The sequence below is a fragment of the Seriola lalandi genome, unplaced genomic scaffold (assembly GCF_002814215.2).
Source record: "Seriola lalandi dorsalis isolate HSWRI2012SDOR001 ecotype SW California unplaced genomic scaffold, Sedor1 jcf7180002054692, whole genome shotgun sequence".
NCBI lineage: Eukaryota > Metazoa > Chordata > Actinopteri > Carangiformes > Carangidae > Seriola > Seriola lalandi.
The window spans coordinates 447,637-468,856 of NW_019525245.1; the positions used below are offsets into that span (position 1 = coordinate 447,637).

Genomic DNA, 21,220 nt, shown 5'->3' on the forward strand with positions numbered 1-21,220 from the left:
AGACAAATGGGTCTTCACAACCTGGCAACCCAAAAGTTCTTATTAATGGTTGACATCCACTCTATAAAGTATTAGTAAATGATTTTTGACCACTAATGAAGCCATTAGGTACAGCCTATAAGCCCTTAAAAATGTGGTGCCTTATCACAAAGTGGTACCAAAATAATATATACTAATTCACATAAAAAAAACTACATACTATTACTTCTACTAAATAAAAAATTCCCTTTATTCCTTCACTACAGTGTTCGAGCCTGTAATTACATCAGTGTAGATGAAGCTGTGATTAGGTGAAAACAATACATCCTTAGATCCTAGTTGCTTCTGGATGATACTACCTTTAAGCCGCATTTCTCAGCAATACCATCTATGTCCGATTAAAAATCACACTGTATCTGCATCTTAAATAAACTCTCCTGCATTGATAAACCAGCCTCGTTTGCCTGCGCACCCGTCTGACTGTTTGATTGGTGTAGAACAAGCTCTTTTCTACATAACAGGAAACTGCTCTCCCTGTTTCCTGCACAGCCCAACTTCACATCCTTAGCAGTTTATGGACATCATGCTCACATTTAACCCTGTCGGTGAATTAACGGTGACTCACTGGCGGTGAAGTAAGGGGAGCTTTTTTTAACTCTTGAACCGTGGTCAGCTGGTGAAGATTTATTACACTAAAAAGATATCTGTGCTGTGTATCACAGCAACACACAGTAGCATAAAGATGGGGAGTGGCTCTGTGGAGGCAGTGAGAAGAAAGAAATGGGAGTCAAGTGCCGGCTGTTTTGACACCACACCCAACACATAGCAACACATGAATCTATTTTCTATTTGGTGCCATCTGTATTTGTGTATGGACTGACCTCATATCTAAAAATTTTCCATTTTCGGACCATAAAACATGCATGCGATGAGAGGTAATCCTGGTGTTACACTACATTACATACTGTTGTTAGAGAGGCTGATCCAGGCCAAACGGCACACTGAAGCGTACTGAGTCTTTGATGAACAGTCTCCTCTCTTTTATATTCTTGTGCATCACACTTTAAGATCAAAAATCAATCCACAGCTACATGACGAAATCTTAGACACATTAGTCCATAGCCACATGGCATTTGTCTGTGATGGTCTTCCTGATACTTTACAGCTTTAATAAATGGTTCAACACAGCCCAACACAAAACCTGGACAACGCTTTACAAAAAACACAATTCTTACTATTGAGTTGAAACAGTCACTTACTGAATATTAGAAACCACAAATGTGTTTATGAGCCTATAAACAGTGTTGTCACTAACAGAGTGTTTGGTTCATTGAAAAACATTATGTGAGTTTTCATATTGAGTCAATAAAACGGAGGGCGGTGGGCTCTGTGGTCTGCAGCATGAGGGAATAATGACAGATCCTCTGACAAACATGGCCGATATGAAAACGTGTTTTGGGATGAAGGGGCTGGCGATATGTTTTTAGTTGACTAATACTTTACAACCGGTTGTTGCCTGTAGCACTGCTGTAGACCGTTCATTCTGACTGAAGAGGTTAAACTTTAAAAACAGGTTACAGAGTCTTTCTTTTATTTTGGGACAAAAGCAGAGGTGGATACATATGTTCTCTTAATTGCACGTGTTGAAGCAGTTTTAATGCAGAAAACTTTTCACTCGTACTCGACTACATTTTGGGATAAAAACCAGCATTTTTACAACTTAACATTAGCATAAACTCGTCACGCTACATTTAAGCATTAGATGATAGTGATGTTGTTTAATGGGATTTTTGTCGTGGTATACAGATTACAATGTGAATTTTCATCACTAATTGGTGACAGATAAATATGTAAGTTTGATTCTTGATCATTTTTATTTATTCACACTAATGAAGTTACTCACTTCTCTCAAGTAGTTTCTTTTCATTAGATACTTTAGGACGCTTACTTGAATAATTATTTTGTTGACTGCTGCACTTTTACTTCTACTTGAGTTTTTGTTTTTACTTGAATACAGTCTTTTGGTCACTTTACCCACTTCCTAAAACAGCCTGGCCACTGTATGCGTCAAACATTATTCAACAGGAGTAAATACTTCATGTTTTGGAGACTATTTTCAGAGGTGGATTAATATACAATTTGTTTAATGAGTATTTACAGCATTGATTTATAATAAAATAGAAATAATAAATAAAAGTGCCAATATTTATTGTAATGAAGAAACATGGCACCCAGTGCAACAGTGTGGTTGGCTGAAGTGTTTTTAATAGCTTTAGGACAACAATGGAGCTCTATGGCACAGAGCAATGAGCTACATCTGGCCGTGGACACTTGTTAGTAGTCGGTTTTGGTCGAAAGGGATCCGTTGACAATAAGCGTGTGCTGATTCTTTCAACCTCCTGCACTACAATGCGAGGGATTGTGTCCCTCTTCAAATCAAAATGAATGTGTGTGTTGGAGTTCAACACCTAATCGATAGACTGTCCTTTACTCAGCTCTCCCATGGTTTGGGATGTACGAGATCCAGGTCAGATAAACATACAGTCATGATATATGGGCTGCGTACAGTAACAGTACTGAAGAATGTCAGCATGTTTTCGGTAACATCTTAGAAAAACAAATCGCACTATGTGCAGTCTGAACCCTGAGGTCCATCTCTGTCTGTGTGTCTCCTTTTTGCGTCAGGCGAGGAAAGAGTGCGTCTCCTCCTCTCTCCTGCTCTGAGGTGAAACAATAAGACTGGGGCTTAAAAAAGGAACTCCATCTTGATGTACTCCTTCCTGTGACTGTTTTCAAGTCTTTCAGCAAAACCAGAGCACGGAGGGCGTAGTCACCAAACTTAAAGGATAATCCCAGTTATTTTCAACATGGTCCTCACTGTCCTACTGTTATTTGAAAGGCGGGTTTATAAGGTTTAGGAAAGAAATGACCCTTTCTCCATTGTATGTGTCTCCAGAGGACAAGAAGCCTGTTTAAATCACTTTATTTTAATTTGGATTATAACTGGACAATTGGGATCCATGAATTTTTCTAAGTCTATTAGAATTCCTTGTGTATTTACTCAGCTTCACAAACGGTGTGAATTATTTCAAAATAGCTGTAAAAATGTGGATGTGGATGTTTTCACCACTGTGGCTTGGGAACAGCTTTTAAACACGTCAGTTTAATTAGTCTAATTTGTAACTCTAAGCTTTTATTAATAGTGTATATTCAAATTACTTTCTTAAAAAGCTAGATAACCCATTAGACACATATTTTTGTTTTAATAAGGACAGATTGAAATAACAAAGAAGCCAAGTGGCTGTTACTCTAGTGTCACTCCAATTCCCACTTTCACTGAACAACCAAGCAAACAGATGACCTTTGTTGTGTACATCCACTCACAAACACACATAAAGACAAAACACAGATGCACATTTGTGTATCCTTGGAAAGTATTGTTCACCTGTGTTGTCTTTGGCTGCACTGAATCCTGTAAACTGTCGAGTTTTTGAACAAATAGGACGCAGGAACAAACTCTTGTGTCACATCGGTCTAATTTTAGTTTCCCTTCACATCATGACGAGGAAGAAAACACAGCTGGAGGGTTGTTTTTGTTCTTCTGTGAGAACTTTCTGACAGGTTTACAATGGGAATCGTTTTTACCAAGGAAAGCTGTAAAAAATAAGATTTATGACAGACAGAAGATTTCTATATGAAAAATATTTATCTATCTTCATCATATACTTGTTAGTAGATATTTTCCTGTCTTGATGTGTTTCATTCCTACACATAAATGTATTAGTGTTTTTACCTTCATAGGGAGCAATAATAGCGTTGACTCAGTACGATAAACAATAGACAATATGAACAGGGTTATTTGTGCTGTAAAGAAACATTTTAACTAAATCTGAGTCAATGATGTCTGTGCTATGGTTTAATACTGATTTATATTGCTTTATATTCTCTTTAATACATTACCAGTCAAACTTATAGACATATACACTTGGTGTTAGTGGGCTGGTTTTCAACATTTCCTATGCTTTCCAAATGAACAGTATAATGCGCATTAAAAGAGATTTATTCATTGTCTTTGACTTTTAGCAGATTTGTCACTGTTGATTTAAGTGACATCCATTAACAGAAATTGAACAACACCTCCATCAGGTTCTTGTCATTGGAAGCAATAAGTCTAATGACCATATTTATGTGCGCACTGATCACACATCTCCATAAAACCACACTGGGTTAACCTGAATTGACCCTGTGTCATGAGTGTTATGTGTGTGTAAGTGTTATGTGTGTGTCAGTGTGTTTTTGTGTGCACCACACATGATAGTGTTAACTGTTTGGGTGATGGATATACAGTAAATTTAATATGAGAATGCGAATGGATCCTGGGATTCCTTGTTCAGCAATTCTGACACAAAGGTTGAACTCAACGCATCCTTATTAGGACAAGGAATACAAATATTCCTCCGACAAAAGGATTTGATATGCTTTTATCACACGTTTCATCACTTAAAAAGATAGAAATACTGTTTTCTATACCAGAGAAGAGGCCGCTATGGGCTAAATCCGCATTGCCTTGACTATAAATAAGATATCCAGTGACATCTCTCTCTTTTCAGGATTACTTAAACATTGACTGTCCTTGAAGTCTTATTGTTGACAGAAAATATGTATTCTACTATCACTACTTGCTAATATGGGTGTTTGTGGCAGAGCTGCTGTGTGTTTAAAATCAGATGCTTACTTTAGTTTGGCAAACTGCCATTTAAGTTTCATTAATAATGAAGAGAAATGCAGGTGGGATAGTCTGTTTTTTTAAAGGCAACATAAATCTTCTACTGAAGGACACATTGAGATGCAAGTAGCCCCTTAACAGCCCCTGGATCTTACAATCAATACAGCCAATGTGATGCTGGAGCGAGCAGGAGTGACAATGCTGCTGCCAAAGAAACATTACTTCCTCCCTTTACAGCATCTAATTTAGGCAAAGTCACTGACTGTCACATATGACCATCAAATTCACTTCATTGACCTGATCCGACAACACTGAGCACATTTAAAACTCTCATTATTCAGCTGCTGCCTCCTGCTCATGTGGATTGCAAGACTTTTATTGTGTGAGGGTGTTGGGGGTACAGTACTCAGTAGGCTGCAAAGAAACTTATGGAGCTGCCAAACAGCAGACAGGGTTAACTGCTCTGCAAACCCAGCCAAAGGAGGACTCAGCGCAACTGAAACAAGCCTGCTCACAGTCTGGGTGCTGAACAGAAGATAATTGGATCTGAATAATTGGTGGAGGGCTAGGGGGGAATCTGGAGCATGCCACCGGACTCAAGTCCAGGCAGGAAAAGAACAAAGCTGGTGGAGAAAGGTTGTAGAGCCAGAGCTCAGTATAAAGTTGCAACAGGAACAGGTGACATTTATGAACATCAAGCCTGTTTCCTGCAACACGGAGAACGGCAGCACAGCAGTCTGCACAGGTTGCAGAGAGGGTGGAGATGGTCACACGGGGACCACAGTGGCAGAATGACCAACCCAAGCCAGCAGCAAATAGGTCAACAGGCTCTACAGGAGCAATGAATATGAAATGTAGCGGCTGAAGCAAAAAATGCAAGAGGCCTTTCACACCAAAAGTCACTGATGTCACCGGATGTGTGGGTTCAAGATTTAGGAGAACAATAGCATAATCTTATTGTATATGAGATCAATTGTCACAATGTGAATATCTATGTTACCTGTAAATGCAAGACTGTACTCTGTAGCCTGGTTAGTGATAACCAGCTTCTTACGCCACCAAGGAACAAGCATTTTCAGCATAGTGGATGACATGTCATATGTCGCATGCCAGCTTGTTGGGAAAGACTGTAATTCCACCTTCAGGTAATTAAGGGGGGGGGGGGGTCACATCGTCACATGATTTATATAAAATTACTAGGGCTGCCTGGTCTCCCTTTCCATAAAATGACACCAACATATAGTATGTACATGTATTTTTTATCACTGTGAGATTAAAAATGTAAAAGAAAATTTATTCAAACCAACACTGGGTGAGTAAAGGCTTCAGTCTTTTTGCGAATCAGTGCTTTAAGAAGATGTTTCTCTACTGGTTATTAACCATAATATGAATCAGCCACTGAGCTCTGAAGTGTAGTGTAAACACAAATGTCAAATGCTGCTTGTAGCACTATTTGCTGCATCTGTTGACTGCAGGTAGAGAACACCCTGGGTGGTTTAGAGGAGGCAGAGAGTGAGAGTGGACTGCCAATGAGTCCACAGTCCCTTTCCTTCCCCTTTCACTCTCTTTCTCCCTTTCACACGGGCAGAATTTATGAGGCCATTACGAGTGTGCATGCAGTGTCAACAGTGCCCAGCTAATATCTTTATCCAACACGCGGCTGTCAGACGACACATGCACTGCCCAGGAGACAAACTGCCCTCCCAGCAGCAGCAGTTCAGCTGAACACACACTTAAGACATTTAACATGCCTCAGCATCTCAAGCACATTATCTGGCTTTAAGGTAGCAAACTGCTTAAATGATGAATTCATCACAAACTCTTACTATGAACAAATCTGCTGAGAGGAAACTGAAACCTGGTCAGATGCCAAGAGGATTAAAATCAATGCACTGCAGCTTCGAACACAGCGACATATAGAAATAAATTCAGGTCCGTATACGGTAACTAGGGCCTTTTTAAGACTAACCACAACAGATTTGTTGATGTCAATCAAGGTTTTGACAGTTTTCATCATATTCAAGCAAAGTTCTTACATGCTACAGACAGCAGTGAAACAATAAGCCTGGTGTTATTCTAGCTAATTTCTCATCGTCAACAAATTCCATGAATAGACTAAAACGAACAGTGTGTCAGTCCATCAATCAATACTTTCTGACTTCCCCAGCAGTCGAACCACTGGACTAAACAACCAAACTACATACAGTATAAAAGGAAAGTTAAAACTAACTCCACCTCAACCAACTTACACACTGATGCATTAGTATTAATATTTAATGAAGTCAGATATTTTCATCACAGGGGACATTTTCCTTTTTCTTTCACTTTTGATACCTGACAATTTAAGTTGTTTTCTAATCATACCTGTAATTTTATGTAGGATTTTCAATGCAGAACTTTTACTTGTATTTTAAATTCATGTTATGGCACTTTTACTGAACTAATGGATCCGACAACTTCTTCCACTACTGTCGGTCAGTGCGTTGGTGTGGCCAGCTGATGTATTCTTAATAGTGATTGGACAACAGTAAAGGTTCCTTAAGTTATATATCAGGCTTTAGAACTGCAAAACATCAAATGACACCCAGCCCTAATTACTACAATAGGTGGTCAATAGAGAGCAAAGGTGTTACTTACAACATAAATTCAGCCAACCCATGTTGTGAATTGAACAGCAGCCAAACACTGACATTAGAGACTCCACGGGGCCTTTGTCCCTCTTTCTCTGATCCATCTGCTGCTGGGGAGACACTGCAGCAGGTCTGCCATCGGCTCACTAGCGCCAGTCTGTTTTACATGTGGCTGTTTGACACAACACAGCGGGAGCAGCATTATGGCCTGGTGGCAAGAGCGGCTCAGTAGCTGTGGCAGCATTAACTCACATTACGCACACACCAACTCATTACAGCTCACAATGGGGTGATGCTGACAGAGGGACCCGGGCCTCCATCTGAAGCACATCGTCTCGCAGTGTGGAGGTGGCGATGCACGCCGGTGGAAGATGCTATTCACTGATGGACCATTAGAGGAGCCCACAGCAGCAAAACCGTGCTTTCATTGAGCAGTGTGGGATGTCGAGGCAATAATGTGTTTTAATTGTCTGCCCCTACGGACACTGCTCTGATTTGAAAGCTTGTGGTGAAATAAATCTGATTTTTTTTTCCTAATTTCTTCAACATCCTTCTCTCTCTATTATATGCTGTGTTTGGCCTCCAAATTATGAAAAATGTATTTCAAGTGACCACATTCCGTTAAGTGCAGATTCTAGGCGCCAGTGTTACTAATTTTTCAAAGACGTGGTAGCAGCATGAGTTTTACTAGCAGTAGTAGAAACAGTATCTGTAACAGCTGCAGAAATCGCAGCACTAACAGCACTATTAGAAGTAATAAGTAAAACAAAGGGATGACACCAGTTCTGGTTGCTATTCTCCTTGTACCTTTGTATTTTAGTATCCCCTCAACTTCTATTACTTTATTAATTAGTTTATATCGTGTGGCATTTCTGTGAGGACAAGTGAAACTCCTGCAGAGCTCCAAAGCTGAGATAAGCACACAGAAGAACAACTTGCATCCCTCAGCGAGGATCATGTCATGGTGAAAAGAAATGAAACCAACCAGTTGTCCATCTCAGGTGGTACAGTACAGAAGGTAAAATTAATTTAGATGGATAAAGCTGCTTACGTATCAGAAATGAAATGTAATAAGCTCTAATGAATGTTAGATTTCCACTTGTCTGTCTTTTGGTCTTGCCAGACCTCACAAAAAGCCCCCTATTGTTTTATGACCCAACTGAGAAACTCATCTCAAAGTTACTTTACTTCTTAACTTAGCAGTTTTTTCCAGCAGTGTTGTTTTGTACTAGTGTGCATTCCCGATACTTTAATAACTTTTTACTTGATTTCTAAGTCAAAATCTCCCGTTTAAAATGTTACATCTTTTAAAATGCACAGTGCCACCCGAGGGATGCTTTGGCCTTCATAGGGCTACTTTAGGTGTGTTTTGGTTTCTACCGCTCTCCATCTTCACACAACCTTGACAAATTATATGTTGTTGAAAATCGATGAAACTCTATATACTATATATACTGTATCTCATGGTCAAACAGTTATTTTCACACCCTCTGACCCAAACAAGTTCTTATAAAACTCACTGTGTGCATTTACATCAGGTTTCTGGAGTATCCTGGTTATTTCTTATTTGCATGTAAACATTACAGCTTAATAGTTGGACTACAAAAGTAAGAATTTTGGATTTGTGAACGGGTCTCATAAATGTTTTCGAACAACTTTAGAGTCTGAGAAACCTTGACCTGGAAACTTCAGTCTCTCTTCCAGACTGTACTATTAGTTTATTTTTTATAAACTTCATTAACCTCTACTAGTTTTCTAAATTTGTTTGTTGACTCAGTATGGTTGATTTTACAGATCGACTCTTAATGACCTATTATCTTTAATGGCCTTTTATCTTTATACCCTCCACTTGTTTTTATGTTAATGCCTGTAATTTAAAAGAAGAATCTTAAACTGATCCTAAAAGCTTAAAATCCTGTCTCTTTGGGCTATTTTTGTCTCTATGGTTACAGTCTAAAATTGTTTTGTTGACTAAAGCTTTCGATCTCAAGGATTCATCCAGCTCAATGAACCTGTAGTTGTAGCACCTACCCTGAATTTATGAGTTTGATTCCCGCTCCCAGTTTGTGAGTTCAGTCCCCAATTGGGTCATTGAAACTCTGCATCATAAAACCGCACCCAGGATTAAAAACCTCTTACAGACGAGTTGTCTGAGGTTGTACCATATCTGAGCCCCGCTGGAGTAACGCCAGCAGTAAACTGTGTGCAGATTCAGGGGAAGACCTGTGTGATGTGTCAGTGCAAGCAAAGCAAAGACAGTCAGGTACATAACCCCTCATAAAACAATGAAATGTTGCTTCTACACTTTGTTCAGGATTAACAAACAAGATATAGTGTTTTTTAGAGAGCTTCAGAGGTGTTGTTAGGCGGGTTTTGTTACCTTTGGATAGAGCCAGGCTAACTGTTTCCCCCTGTTTCCATTCTTTATGCTAAGCTAAGCTAACTGGCTGTGGTACCTACACATTTAACAGACAGACATGAGAGTTTTATCAACCTTATTATCTAACTCTCTGCTTGAAAACAAATGTGTAGTCAAACTATTCCTTTAAATCTAGCGAAGAATCAACAATTCCTTTGAGTTACTTAAAAGATTCTGCGCAGTCCAAAAAGCACAATAAGACGTAGTTACGAAAGGAAAAGTAAATTACGCTTCAAGTGATCTCAATCAGCAGTGGTGTTTCTGATGATCCATGAAATTATTAAATATTTTCTATATTGTATAAATTTAAAGAGCTTTGCTTTGGAAATATTGAAATTGCATGCAGTGTATGTTTCTTTAGGTGTTTTGCATAGCATGGATGATGTTTTCTTCTTTTTATTATTTCTTTTAAAGTTTTAACAACTACATGTCTGTTAGACTGAATCTTACTGCAGCAGCATTAGTTATGTCAAACGGAGCCGTTACTGATGAAGCTCTACAAGACACAATCTGGGGCAGCTGCTGACCAACAACACAAAAACTCAGAACGTAACCTTTAACATTACATAGCGTAACTTCAGTGTATCTGAAGGTCACAAGGCTGTGAAGGGGGTTTATGTGGTCTTACCATGTCTGAAATTTCACTTGGAAGAAGGGATAAACATCGCAGCCCAGTGTCCTGGCCATTCCTGGTTTGCCTTTTATTCCAGTATAACTGAAATAACAAGGGGTCAAACTGGTCCTGCTGCCCTCTCTGGATCAGGGACCTGCCATGAAAGACCATGCCATAAAGACAACATTATTTGCCGACATAAAACAGGATCTGCAAGTCATAATCTGCCTCATCAAGACTCTATTAGCTGCACTGTAAGGAATATCAACAGTAAACTAACACCTCCGCTCTCGTTATGTGCCAGTATAGGTTTGAACAGCAAACCTATACTGCTGGTTTAACAGCTAATACTTTGCAAAAAATATTAAGTAAACTAAATTACTAAAAATCCAAGTACCATGGATCTGAAGTGGCTTCCAAGTGGTGAAGGTAATTTATTTCCTATTATGAAAACAGCAGGTTGCCATTTCCCCTCGGCCACAGCGCGATTAAACTGCCACAACTAAATGCAGAGATCATTTCTCAGTGCAGCTGGTCCATGAGAGGAGGGCGGACCTGTCAATGAGACACACCTTCCTGCCCCTAATAAGTGATTAGTCCCGTCAAAGTGGTGAGTCAGCAAGTTAAATTAAGATGAGAAAATGCATTTTTCTCCAGTCTGTGTTAGTTATTTGTGCTGAGGTAAATCTACACAAAATAGAAGAAGCTGCTCTGAGCGCTACTCAGCCATCATTCATTCAAGAAAATTTACTATAAATATTCATAAAGAGCGTACAGCCATGCTAAGAGCTTTGTGAAGCTGTACTTAGGCACAGCGATGATTTAAGCTAAATGCGTAAGTCAGCATGCTACAGTGACAGTGTTGCTACAACAGCATGCTGATGTGTAGCAGGAACAATGTTAACCATGTTCACCATCTTAGTTTAGCGTGTTGGACTGCTGACATTTGCTAATTAGCACTAAGCACAATGTACAGCTGAGGGAACATCATCAGTTTTGCAGGTATCAAACTAATCAAAATTGTGACTTGATGGTGACACAAGAGGAAAAGTCAGAGGATCACCTGCAGTCCGTCCTGTGGGGGACATGAAATATTGCGACTGTTGTTTCATTTTAATCCAACCAACAGTTGTTTAGACACTTTCCTCAGAGCCACAATTTGTAATGGACCTGCTGGAGGAAAAGTCAGGTGATCACTATAGCCATAAAAATTAATCCACTGACAACCATGAACATCTGTACAAAATTTCATAGCAATTCATCCAACAGAGATTGAGATATTTCAGTCTGGACCAAAGTGGTGGAGGGACAGACTAACAATGCCATGGTTCAAGAAAAAAGGCCTAACCACAAACAAACTCAAGCTGCTTATTAATGCTAAATTCTACTGTTGTAAACTTCGGCGCAGAAGCTGTCTGAGTATATGTTTCCCACTCCGCTTGGACTGGTCTAACTTGAGGCCGCAGGAACAAAGAGGGGAAAAAACACTGTTTAAGGTCACAGTGGGGTCAACAATCCACCGCACCAGGAAGAGAACCACCTCCTCATACAGGAGATTCACACAACACATAAAAGTGCCAAACTACCTGCTCTCTTGCCTGAGACAGGAAACAAGCGAGCCAGAAGTCATGCCAAATATATAATTAAAAGGGTCATGGGACGATCTGGTCTTTGATCTGTGGCTAAATTGTAGTTCCAGTTTGTATTAATCAGACTACTGGCAGCTATCAACTCCTCTGAAATATCTCCCCTCTTGTTTCCTGTATTTCGGGTCTCACATGGCTCCTGTGGACCAGGACGAGGCCTGAGGTCGGAGTCAGTCTCATTTCAAAACAGACACTAACGTGATCCACTGGTAGAAATATTGTCCTTTGTAATGTAACAGGCTTACTTCTGTGATATGCAGTGAGGTTATATGGGCGACAGTACAGTTACAGAAGTTACTAAATCATCTTCTAATGTTATAAATTGCCTCTCCACATTACACAGTGGTCTTTTAAATGACTCTCAGGAACAGCGTGGTAATATATTATCTGGGAAGCTGGGTTTGGGGCACAGAGCCGAGAATGAACTCACTAACATGATTTAAAATGTGAAATAAGACTGGTCTCCCCTCTAATTATACCGACAAGGGAGGAGACTGCATTCAAATGTAACTGTTTGAGACTCACCATACGCAGGGATCAGAGGACTTCAGATCTGAAGCTGGGCCTGTGTGAGAGGACAGAGGGAGGAGGTGATGCAGAACACCACGGATGCGTCCGTTCAGGCACCAGAGAACAGCAATGAAGAGGTTCACCTCAGGTTACTAAAGGATTAAATTTCAGCAGTACAGTACCCTGGCAACCATTTCACAGAAAAATACTTTTCTGAAACTAAATGCACTCACACCTTCTTCCCAGCTGGCATGACTTCACACAGTTAGAGAAATAAGAGGAAACATATTGTAGAAAGAAAGGCAAATCTTAAAGTTTGCAGTGTAAATTCAAACACTCATATGCAGAATTGGTTAGAAGTGAGATAATTTATCGATTAGTTGACTGACAGAAAAATTATCTGCAACTATTTTGATAATCAATTAATGGTTTAAGTCAGCTCTTAAGTAAAAACCACAAACATCCCTTTCTTCCGGCTTCTCAGTTGTGCTGATTTACTGCTTTTCTCTCTTAATGTGATAATAAACTAAACATTGTTGGGTTTCGGACTCACGGAGGGAGAGATCAAGTCATCTGTAGCCATCATCATGGGACTCGATGCACATGATGCACATTTTTCACTCTTCTATGATAATTGCCAGACATAAAATGACTCGTTTAAGGGAAAAAATAATCAGCAGCTTAATCGATAATGAAAATAACTGTTAGCTGCAGCCCTAGAATGATTCCCTCTAATAGTTAAGATAAATCACTGCAGTGCACAAGCAGTCCGGTCACTCGCAGAGGTTTTCCCAACATGAAGGTGTACAGTACCATCTGGTGGATATTTTAATCCAGAAGCTCAATGTCCAGACTTCAATAACCTTCCAGATTTCACACAGGCGTCACCACTTCATTTCATTACACAAATGCTTCACGATGTGGAAGCTCTCTATGGAGAAGAGCTGAAACAATTTTAAAAACTTAAATTAAAAGCATTTCTCACAATGACAAAAAAAATATCAAACTAAAAAGCGAGAACAATGTCCTCTTAAATTCCTGATATTTATTAGACGCTAATATTCCACAGAGCAGTGACATTGGACCTCATGCAAGAACCAGTTGTATGAACAATTGGTTTCCAAGTGGCATGTGCAAGCAATTTTACAGAAACTGTGGCATTCACCAATTATCTCATACTCAAGTAAAATTCACGAGTGGTCCAGGCCTGTCGTATGGGTTGTTATTAACAGATGTAGTGTCAACATTTTCTAATTGTTTTGTGTCCTCTAATATGATTACTGTGTTGAAGCTCTGCAGTGTGAAATCCTTTTCAATCTTGCATGTCATTTTTGTGAATGAACCTTTCCCAAAAACAAAAGCAGATGAGACAACCTTATATTGCAGTTTTAATGGTGTTGATTAGGCTAATGATAAAATCTCACGAATGTGCACCTCATCAAGAAAAGGTGGGACTCATCGGTCTGAAAGGAGCGATTTACGTCAGGTTTGTGCAGCTAAGAGAATCCGACAAACACTTGTACTTTTTAGAGCAGGAAGACAAAGATGTTCCTGTATGAGGCCCAATGTTCTGTTGTTTCTGTGATTTCCTCAAAAAAGGAAACCGCAGTATTTACAAAGCCCAATATGAACCAACTACACAGCAAACACAGTATTTCAGACATCAGGTAGAGTTCCTGTAGAAGGACAGCATGTCGTCCAGACTCTGAGAAGGGCCCTGAGGGGGCTGCTGGGCCTGGCTGTGGTCTGTGGTCTCCGGGGGCTGCTGTGGCTGAGACTGGCTCTGCAGCTGAGGTGGATACTGGGGCAGATACTGGGGGAAGTACTGAGGGGGGAAGTGAGGAAGCAGGTGAGGTGGACCTGCAAACTGAGGAGGATGTGGAGGAGGGAATGGGGGATAAAATGGAGGGGGGGGATGCTGGGGATTAAAAGGGGGAGCAGACACAGCAGCTGAAACAACGGGGGGGTCTGAGGGTGGCGGCTGTGATGGGGTCTGTGGCTGTGAAGGAGTTGGATGATTTTGTTCCGGTGGTGAAGGAGTAGTTTTAGCCTGAGGTTGTGGTTCCTCTTTGTTTTCAGAGATTTGTACGGGGCCCTTTGTCCACTTGAAAGACATTTTGGATTTATTTTCCAGAGTTTTATTCTTCGCCAGTCTTTGTCTCTTCTCATCAGTAAAATATGCAGAGGGAGGTGCAAATTCTGATTCACGCTCTTCCCGGCGCCGACTTTTCCACTCGCTAAACATGAACTCTGAAAGAAAAATAAACAGCTGTTAAAAGGCTAATTTTCAGATCCAGCACACGCATCTAGTTTATTGTTATAGGTGAGTAACCATGAGCTTTATAACCCTTAACAACAAACAGTCATAGCAGACAGCAATTCCTTGTTCACTTTGAATTCTCTCATATAAATAAATAAGCACAAGGAGACAGTGCAGGACACTTAGTAATTTTATCCACCTCTGTACTCGTGACATAAGGAGGAATTCAGCATATTTACTATGGGTACTTAAATAATAAGGTTTACCTTTGCCTCTGTCCCATTCTCTGACATGAGGAACTCCTGGTTTAGTGTCCTTTCTCTCTTGGATCTCCACTTCCACCTTCTTCACTGTGCTGACCTCTGGTGGAGGTGGGGGTCCTATTAGTTCAGCTTCCTCTTCCTCTCCTGGGAGAAACAATTCACAGCAATCCCCTATTATTACTCATGAGATCATTAAAATGCAGTATGCAAACTGACTTCTACATTTCTGTAATACCAAACAGGGTGGATTCTGACCTTCATTCTCCTCTCTCTCTGCTTCTTCATTGCCATCCAGCTTGGTCTTCATCTTCCTCTGCCTCACCTTGGCCAGTCGGGCCTGCAGGATGGCCTGCTTCTTATCCTTCAGTCGTTCTCTTTTGCTACGCTGATCTGTTGTCTGAAGAACACGACGGATGCAGGGAAACAAAGATTGAGCAAAACTGAAAGAGGCATGAATCATCTCTTTAGACTGAAAATAGCTTGTATTCACTCAATCAAAGAAGCATACAAGGACTTTTAGTGTGTAGCAGTATGGCTAAAGCTGGTAACAGCTAATGATAAAACAAAGTGAATACAAAAAGGGGTATATGGCCATCTATGTTGGACTAGTAGTGAGAAGGTGGACAATTTTATTATGTTTATATTCACACACTTCAAATAAACATTTCTCTTGAGTTTATATTTGCCAGGTGATCCGCAGCTCACCTGGTCTCTGAGCATGTCCAGAGTTTCTCTCTGTTTTCTACGCTGGTCTTGATCCTGAGAGAACGCAAAGTAGCCCACACCAAGCTCTCGAGCCTCTGAGATGAACAAGCACACACATTTTTTAATTTTCTTTTTTACAGCACAAGACTGGAGCAAGTCCCTTAATTTCAAATACACGCAAAATAAGCTTTGGTAATGCTTTGATAGTAACCTTGTCCTCTGATATCCTCATAGTGTATTGGTCCAACAGGCCTCTTCAGAGCCTCCTCTTCCTCCCTCTCCCACTCCTGCCTCTGCAGCTCTCGACGCATGTCCTCTGAGAGTAAGGTCTTCTCGGTTGAGGTTTTTCTACATGGAATAATAATAATAATAATAATAATAATAATAATAATAAATAAATATATATATATATATATATATAAATAAATAAATAAAAGGGATGCAATTCCCTGCATGACACCAAAATCTAGTCTTCAGTGTTAAAAAAACAAAACAAAATAAAAAACATTGCCTGCATCTTTAAAGTGCTATTCATTTATAGACAACTAGATTTACCCTTGTCCTTTGAGGTCTTGGTCCATTTTTTTAAAATCTGGCAGATCCTTCTTCATGCATCTTCGAGATCGGCCCAAAGCGTCCACATAGTCCACCCTACAGAGAAACAAAACAGCAGGAGAACAGGTTTTTAATCATTTTCTACTTCAGTCATACTTATACTTACATAAAAGAATACGTTTTCATATTTTTTATTTGTACTTGTTATCATTATAAGGAGCATTGGTGGGGTTAGAAGAGGTCATGGTAGTACCAGTTTCAAATATCGTTCAGAGCTTTTTATTTATAAAAGTAACATAAAAACATACTACATGTTACCAAAGCTAAACCCGTGAAAATGAACTGAACAGACATTACCATTCCTCTTCTGGGTTTTGAGGAGCAGGTATAGGTGTCAAATCATCTCTTTCCTCATCCTCCTCTCTCTCTGTGTCCCTCTGTGCAAGCGATTGTCTCTTTTTGTCAATAATCTTCTGCGTGAAATCAACCAGGAATAGACCCTCTGTCTCTTCATCTGACACAAGACAAGTTAAATCAAAGTAAATACATTTCATTGTGTAACAGACTATCAGGGGGGATAATTTATACTTTACACCAACCTGGAAAGTCTCCTTTTGTCATCTGATCGTAGAGTTTGGCCTTCTCCTCCAACTTGCGTCTGTTGTGAAAGCAGGAATGAGGTGTCAGATGTTTTCACCACCTGTGTGTTGTGGCAGTAAACACTCTGTATATGTGCTGAACTCACTTTGCTGTGTCAAGATTGTTCTTCTCCTCGGCCAGTTGCTCTGCATCTCTCTCAGCCCTTGCTGAAACACCAGCGTTTTGTTTGCTCCAGACATTAGGTTTCTACACAGTAGCATAGAGACAAGATAGTCAGTAATCTGTTATTATACGAGCAGGTAAAAATATGTCCCACAGTAACACATACTGTACCTTCACTTTGGATTTTGATTTGAATCCAGCGCCGGTATTTTCTTGCTCAAGTTTCTCCTGTTTGAATTTCTCCTGCTTCCTGTACAGTTCAGCTTTAAGGTCCACTAACTGTAAGAAACAAAACATTAGCGGAATATTTGGTTTATTCGTTAGCCTAACTGTGTGTTTGCTAGTAGTTTGGCCTGACAGCAAGTCAGCTAACGTTAGCCGTTATTATCAATTGATTAAACGCAACACAGCCACACATGGTATGAATAAAGAAGTTGTAAATCTCGCAAACTCACCGATGAAGCAGTCACTTGGAAGGGGGTCTTCTTTTTATCCATGTTTATTACTTTTTCGACACCGTAACGATTCACGTTGATGCTGATGACCTACTCTGACTTCTTCGTGGGTGTTTCTCTCGCTGGTGAAATATTGTTTTACCGCCAACTAGTGGCAGTAACTACAGCCAGAGACAGTTTCAGCGCACTTCTTCTTCTTTTGATTTGACTGGCGGTCAGCAACCAGCTTTCAGGCGCATTACCGCCACCTACCGGACTGGGGTGTGGAACATTAGATTGGCAGGAAATAGATAAATATAAATGAATGAATGAATAAATACATGAATTGATTCATTTAACACAGATAATTAGATAAATAGATAGAGGATTCCCTCTGATGCATCTCCAAGCAGGATCCCAACAGCGAATGTTATCTTAGCCTTCTTTGATCTCAGAGTCTTCCTGTCCTCCTCATAACCCCCTACAGCACATGCTGAACAGATTCTGGATGAATACAGTGTGCACATCTACCAGTTGGATGTTTGCCTATTTTGTGTAGTGTCTGATTGAGTCTGGTATGTACTATCCTGAGACCCGTACCATCTTCACACTGCCCCATCACTCTGTCTTGATCACATTTTTTCTCTCCTCACATCCTCTTGACTTCTTCATGAGCTGAGCCCATTTCTTAAATAGTATCTCCACTATAAAATATCTGTAGTAGGGACTTGCGATGGAAAGGTTTATTTGAAAAGTAAAACTTAATTCAAAGGTTCCCTCTGCTTTCTGTGATGATCTCTAGAACAAATGAGTGCAAAAATGTTTTAGAAATGATATGAACATTTGCCCCCTGATCTTCTCATAGTGGATCAGCCTCCTCCTAGCTTTTTCTTCATCTGTCTTCTACCCCTCTCTTCTAGATTGCAGCCGTCAACACATGTTCTTTGATACAGTATGTCAGCTGGTTCATAGAAACAATTATACAAGTCAGGTTAAGATGACCTGACCTGCACTTTTGCGCAGTATTTAGAAATGAAAACCTTTTAATATAAACCTATGGCATTAATGCCTTAGTGGACCTTAATATTTAAGGTACTTTCTTATCTGCTTCCAAGCAATTTGATCACTGAGGAGAGTGTAGTAGCTCATTACCTACACTCATTAGCAACAAACACAGCAAGAGACAACTCTGAAATGTCATATAGTAAAATGTGTGTGAATAGATGCCCTGAACACTAAATCTGTGTCTTGGGTTGAGGTTGTGGATATGGATCAATTTGAGATCTAAAATTTGAGGTTGTGGTTACTTACTGTACTGCACACATTCTCATGTCAAAGAGACAATTAATGGTAACTGAGGAGGACTAAGAAGAAGAAGAAGAAGAAGAAGAAGAAAAAGAAGAAGGCTCTGTCTGTTTCAGCTTTGTTTGATTTAAATAGCAAACAACAGAAAACTGATCTGTTTTCAACATGTTCACTGTTCCATATCAGCTCAGTGACATAGCTGTGTTGATACGAAGTCAGTGTTCACTCTTTGTAAACACTATTAGCGATTAGTTCCATGTTCAGCGTTACAGTCCAAGAACTAATGGTCTATTCTCGTAATGTGAATGTGCACATAGAATAGTCTGAATCAGCCTCATTTATCAGTATCTCTGTGACTGCAGTACTATTACCTCCATCACCCCATTGAGTAGATAAGATGATCAGCAGGTCACAACAGAGAAATGTCTACTTTGTTATCAATTTAAACATTTGAACAGTCCAATGCTTCCAGGATATGGCAGCACAAGTACCTGTTACTATTCCATTTCATGCATTTTTAAACCTGTATGAAAGAGGATGAAAGGTATATAAAGGTGTGAAGCCAGAGGCACCCAAACACGGCACTATAGGCTATTTCAAGGAAAAGAGCATTAGAGTTAGCATCAGATTTTGAGCAGTGGATTTGATTTTTAATATTTTAACCCTGTAGTTTGCTTCATAATTTTGTGTGGTCGATTGAGCAGTGGAGATTTTTGTTCCACCATGTTTTTGAAAAGAAACACCTATCTGCTGGTTTGTCTGTTGTGCTCTCTGACCCTGTGGTGTAAGTCAACCAGTGCTGGCTCCAGTTTTCTCAGCCCTTCACAAAAACCTCAGGTAAGGTGCTGTCTGTCTGGCATTCATTTATAAAACTACAGATAAAAATGGAATGTAAACCAAGGACAGTTCATCCTCAAATGATCTAAATCCTCGTCACTTTCAGCATAATTCAATACTCCATAAAGAGGACTTGGTTGTGTGTGTTTTGTTGTGTGGTTGATATTTGCTTGAAACTCTGTCTGATGCTTTTTCATGTAATACCAAACCAGATATTGATATTTTACTCTTAACTGTGTTTGTTTATTTAATAAAAAACAAACATGAGATTTCTCTAATTTCTGGGTCAAACACAGAACAGGGTGAAATCTCCCAGAGTTGGCCGTCAAGTCATGGAGGAGCCTGGTCAACCCACTGAGGACAACCACATCACAGTGAGTGGAAATCACACAGCACATTAGCACAGCATACAACCTAAAATCATCCCCGCAACTTTATGGTCTTCCTCTCCTCTGCGTAGGTAAGTGCCCCCTTTGAAATTGGCATCACCATGACAGCAGAGGACTTTGAGGAGTACGGCGTGATGCTGCAGGAGTTCATCCAGCGTCTGCTGGGAAACACAGAGACAGCAGGTGCACACAACCCCTCTGTTTTATACATAAAGAAAAGCTGTGTGCCTCTGGGCCAATATATAGTCAGATAATTAGACTTCCAATTTTAATGTTATCTTTAATATTTAATGTCTCTTTTTGTTTCAGAGAGACCATCACAACTTTGATCACGGTCAAGATTCTCAAATTTGCTGTCTCAATGCCTTATAATTTCAACTATATTAAATAATGATCACTGAAATATAAGAGAAAATAAGTGTCACTAGCCTGTAGACATGCTCTTCTCATCTCTTTCAAAACTCATTGTATTCTTTGGCTGTAAAGCTTTCAAAACAGCTACTCAGACTGTTGCTAAATAAGCTACTGTCTGTACCATTAAATCTAGCAGACATGACCAATGTACAAAAAAAACATGAAACTGTTCAGTAGATGAAACCATGTGTAAGATTTAACAAAGTAATCTTAAAAGATCTTTTTGGAGCTTTCAACCACATCCCAATGTCTTCATCAGTGATGGAAATGGTTCTGCTGTCATCACGTGACCTTGTTAACGAGTGTAACGGGCGTAAACATGGTTGAATATGAATTGAAAATAATTCACAAGTTAATTTCAGTTTAATATAGTTATATATGGAAATTGAGTTTAAAGTATTTTGTCAAACTACTGTTCTCGGTAATGAACATTCACGTGTAAAACTGTAGTGAAATTGTCTCACGTAGGCATTCATTGTAAAGTCAGACTCCCCCATTCTATCAGACGAAGTACTCATGTTCATACCTATATGATGTTCTAATGTTATCCAGAATTAAAAACCCCTATTCTTTACCAGTAGAGAATGTACTGTACAATCAGTCCTTATTTGTCTTCAGAGACGTCAGTGCTCGTAAGAATAAAGCATCGATTGAAGTTTTGTCTCTCCGTCTAATCTATGAGTGGGTCTTTGTCAAAAAATAATTATCTGGGGTATGTTTTTTTCCTTTAAATTGAGAGTGCTTTCTCGGTTTCAAATGTTGTGATATACCTC

The 21,220-nt window shown here is 39.7% G+C and overlaps 2 protein-coding genes across 2 annotated transcripts; one reads left to right on the forward strand and one right to left on the reverse strand.

Annotated features, from left to right (window-relative positions):
* Positions 1-13,548: 13,548 nt before the first annotated feature.
* ccdc174 (coiled-coil domain containing 174) lies at positions 13,549-17,653 on the reverse strand. The gene is made up of 11 exons (XM_023423439.1): positions 17,524-17,653; positions 17,240-17,347; positions 17,052-17,152; positions 16,906-16,964; positions 16,664-16,820; positions 16,307-16,402; positions 15,963-16,099; positions 15,752-15,846; positions 15,302-15,443; positions 15,050-15,190; positions 13,549-14,773 (listed from the first exon to the last, which is right to left on the reverse strand). Exons 1-11 carry the CDS (start codon positions 17,563-17,565, stop codon positions 14,187-14,189), a joined length of 1,665 nt encoding a protein of 554 aa, XP_023279207.1. The 5' UTR covers positions 17,566-17,653; the 3' UTR covers positions 13,549-14,186.
* A 1,749-nt stretch (positions 17,654-19,402) lies between these two features.
* ghrl (ghrelin/obestatin prepropeptide) lies at positions 19,403-21,090 on the forward strand. Its single transcript, XM_023423728.2, has 4 exons — positions 19,403-19,644; positions 19,941-20,018; positions 20,105-20,216; positions 20,343-21,090. The coding sequence occupies exons 1-4, from the start codon at positions 19,531-19,533 to the stop codon at positions 20,360-20,362; spliced, it is 324 nt and encodes a 107-aa protein (XP_023279496.1). The 5' UTR covers positions 19,403-19,530; the 3' UTR covers positions 20,363-21,090.
* Positions 21,091-21,220: the final 130 nt, after the last annotated feature.

What these genes read in the sequence shown, in the direction of transcription:
- ghrl (XM_023423728.2), top strand. Translation starts at nt 19,531, where the DNA reads ATGTTTTTGAAAAGAAACACCTATCTGCTGGTTTGTCTGTTGTGCTCT. An exon ending in CTGAGGACAACCACATCACA is followed by an intron (nt 20,019 to 20,104) that starts GTGAGTGGAAAT and finishes TCCTCTGCGTAG; the next exon opens with GTAAGTGCCCCCTTTGAAAT. An exon ending in GGGAAACACAGAGACAGCAG is followed by an intron (nt 20,217 to 20,342) that starts GTGCACACAACC and finishes TTTTTGTTTCAG; the next exon opens with AGAGACCATCACAACTTTGA.
- ccdc174 (XM_023423439.1), bottom strand. Translation starts at nt 17,565, where the DNA reads ATGGATAAAAAGAAGACCCCCTTCCAAGTGACTGCTTCATCG. An exon ending in AACAATCTTGACACAGCAAA is followed by an intron (nt 16,965 to 17,051) that starts GTGAGTTCAGCA and finishes CTTTCACAACAG; the next exon opens with ACGCAAGTTGGAGGAGAAGG. An exon ending in CAAGACCTCAAAGGACAAGG is followed by an intron (nt 16,100 to 16,306) that starts GTAAATCTAGTT and finishes TATTCCATGTAG; the next exon opens with AAAAACCTCAACCGAGAAGA.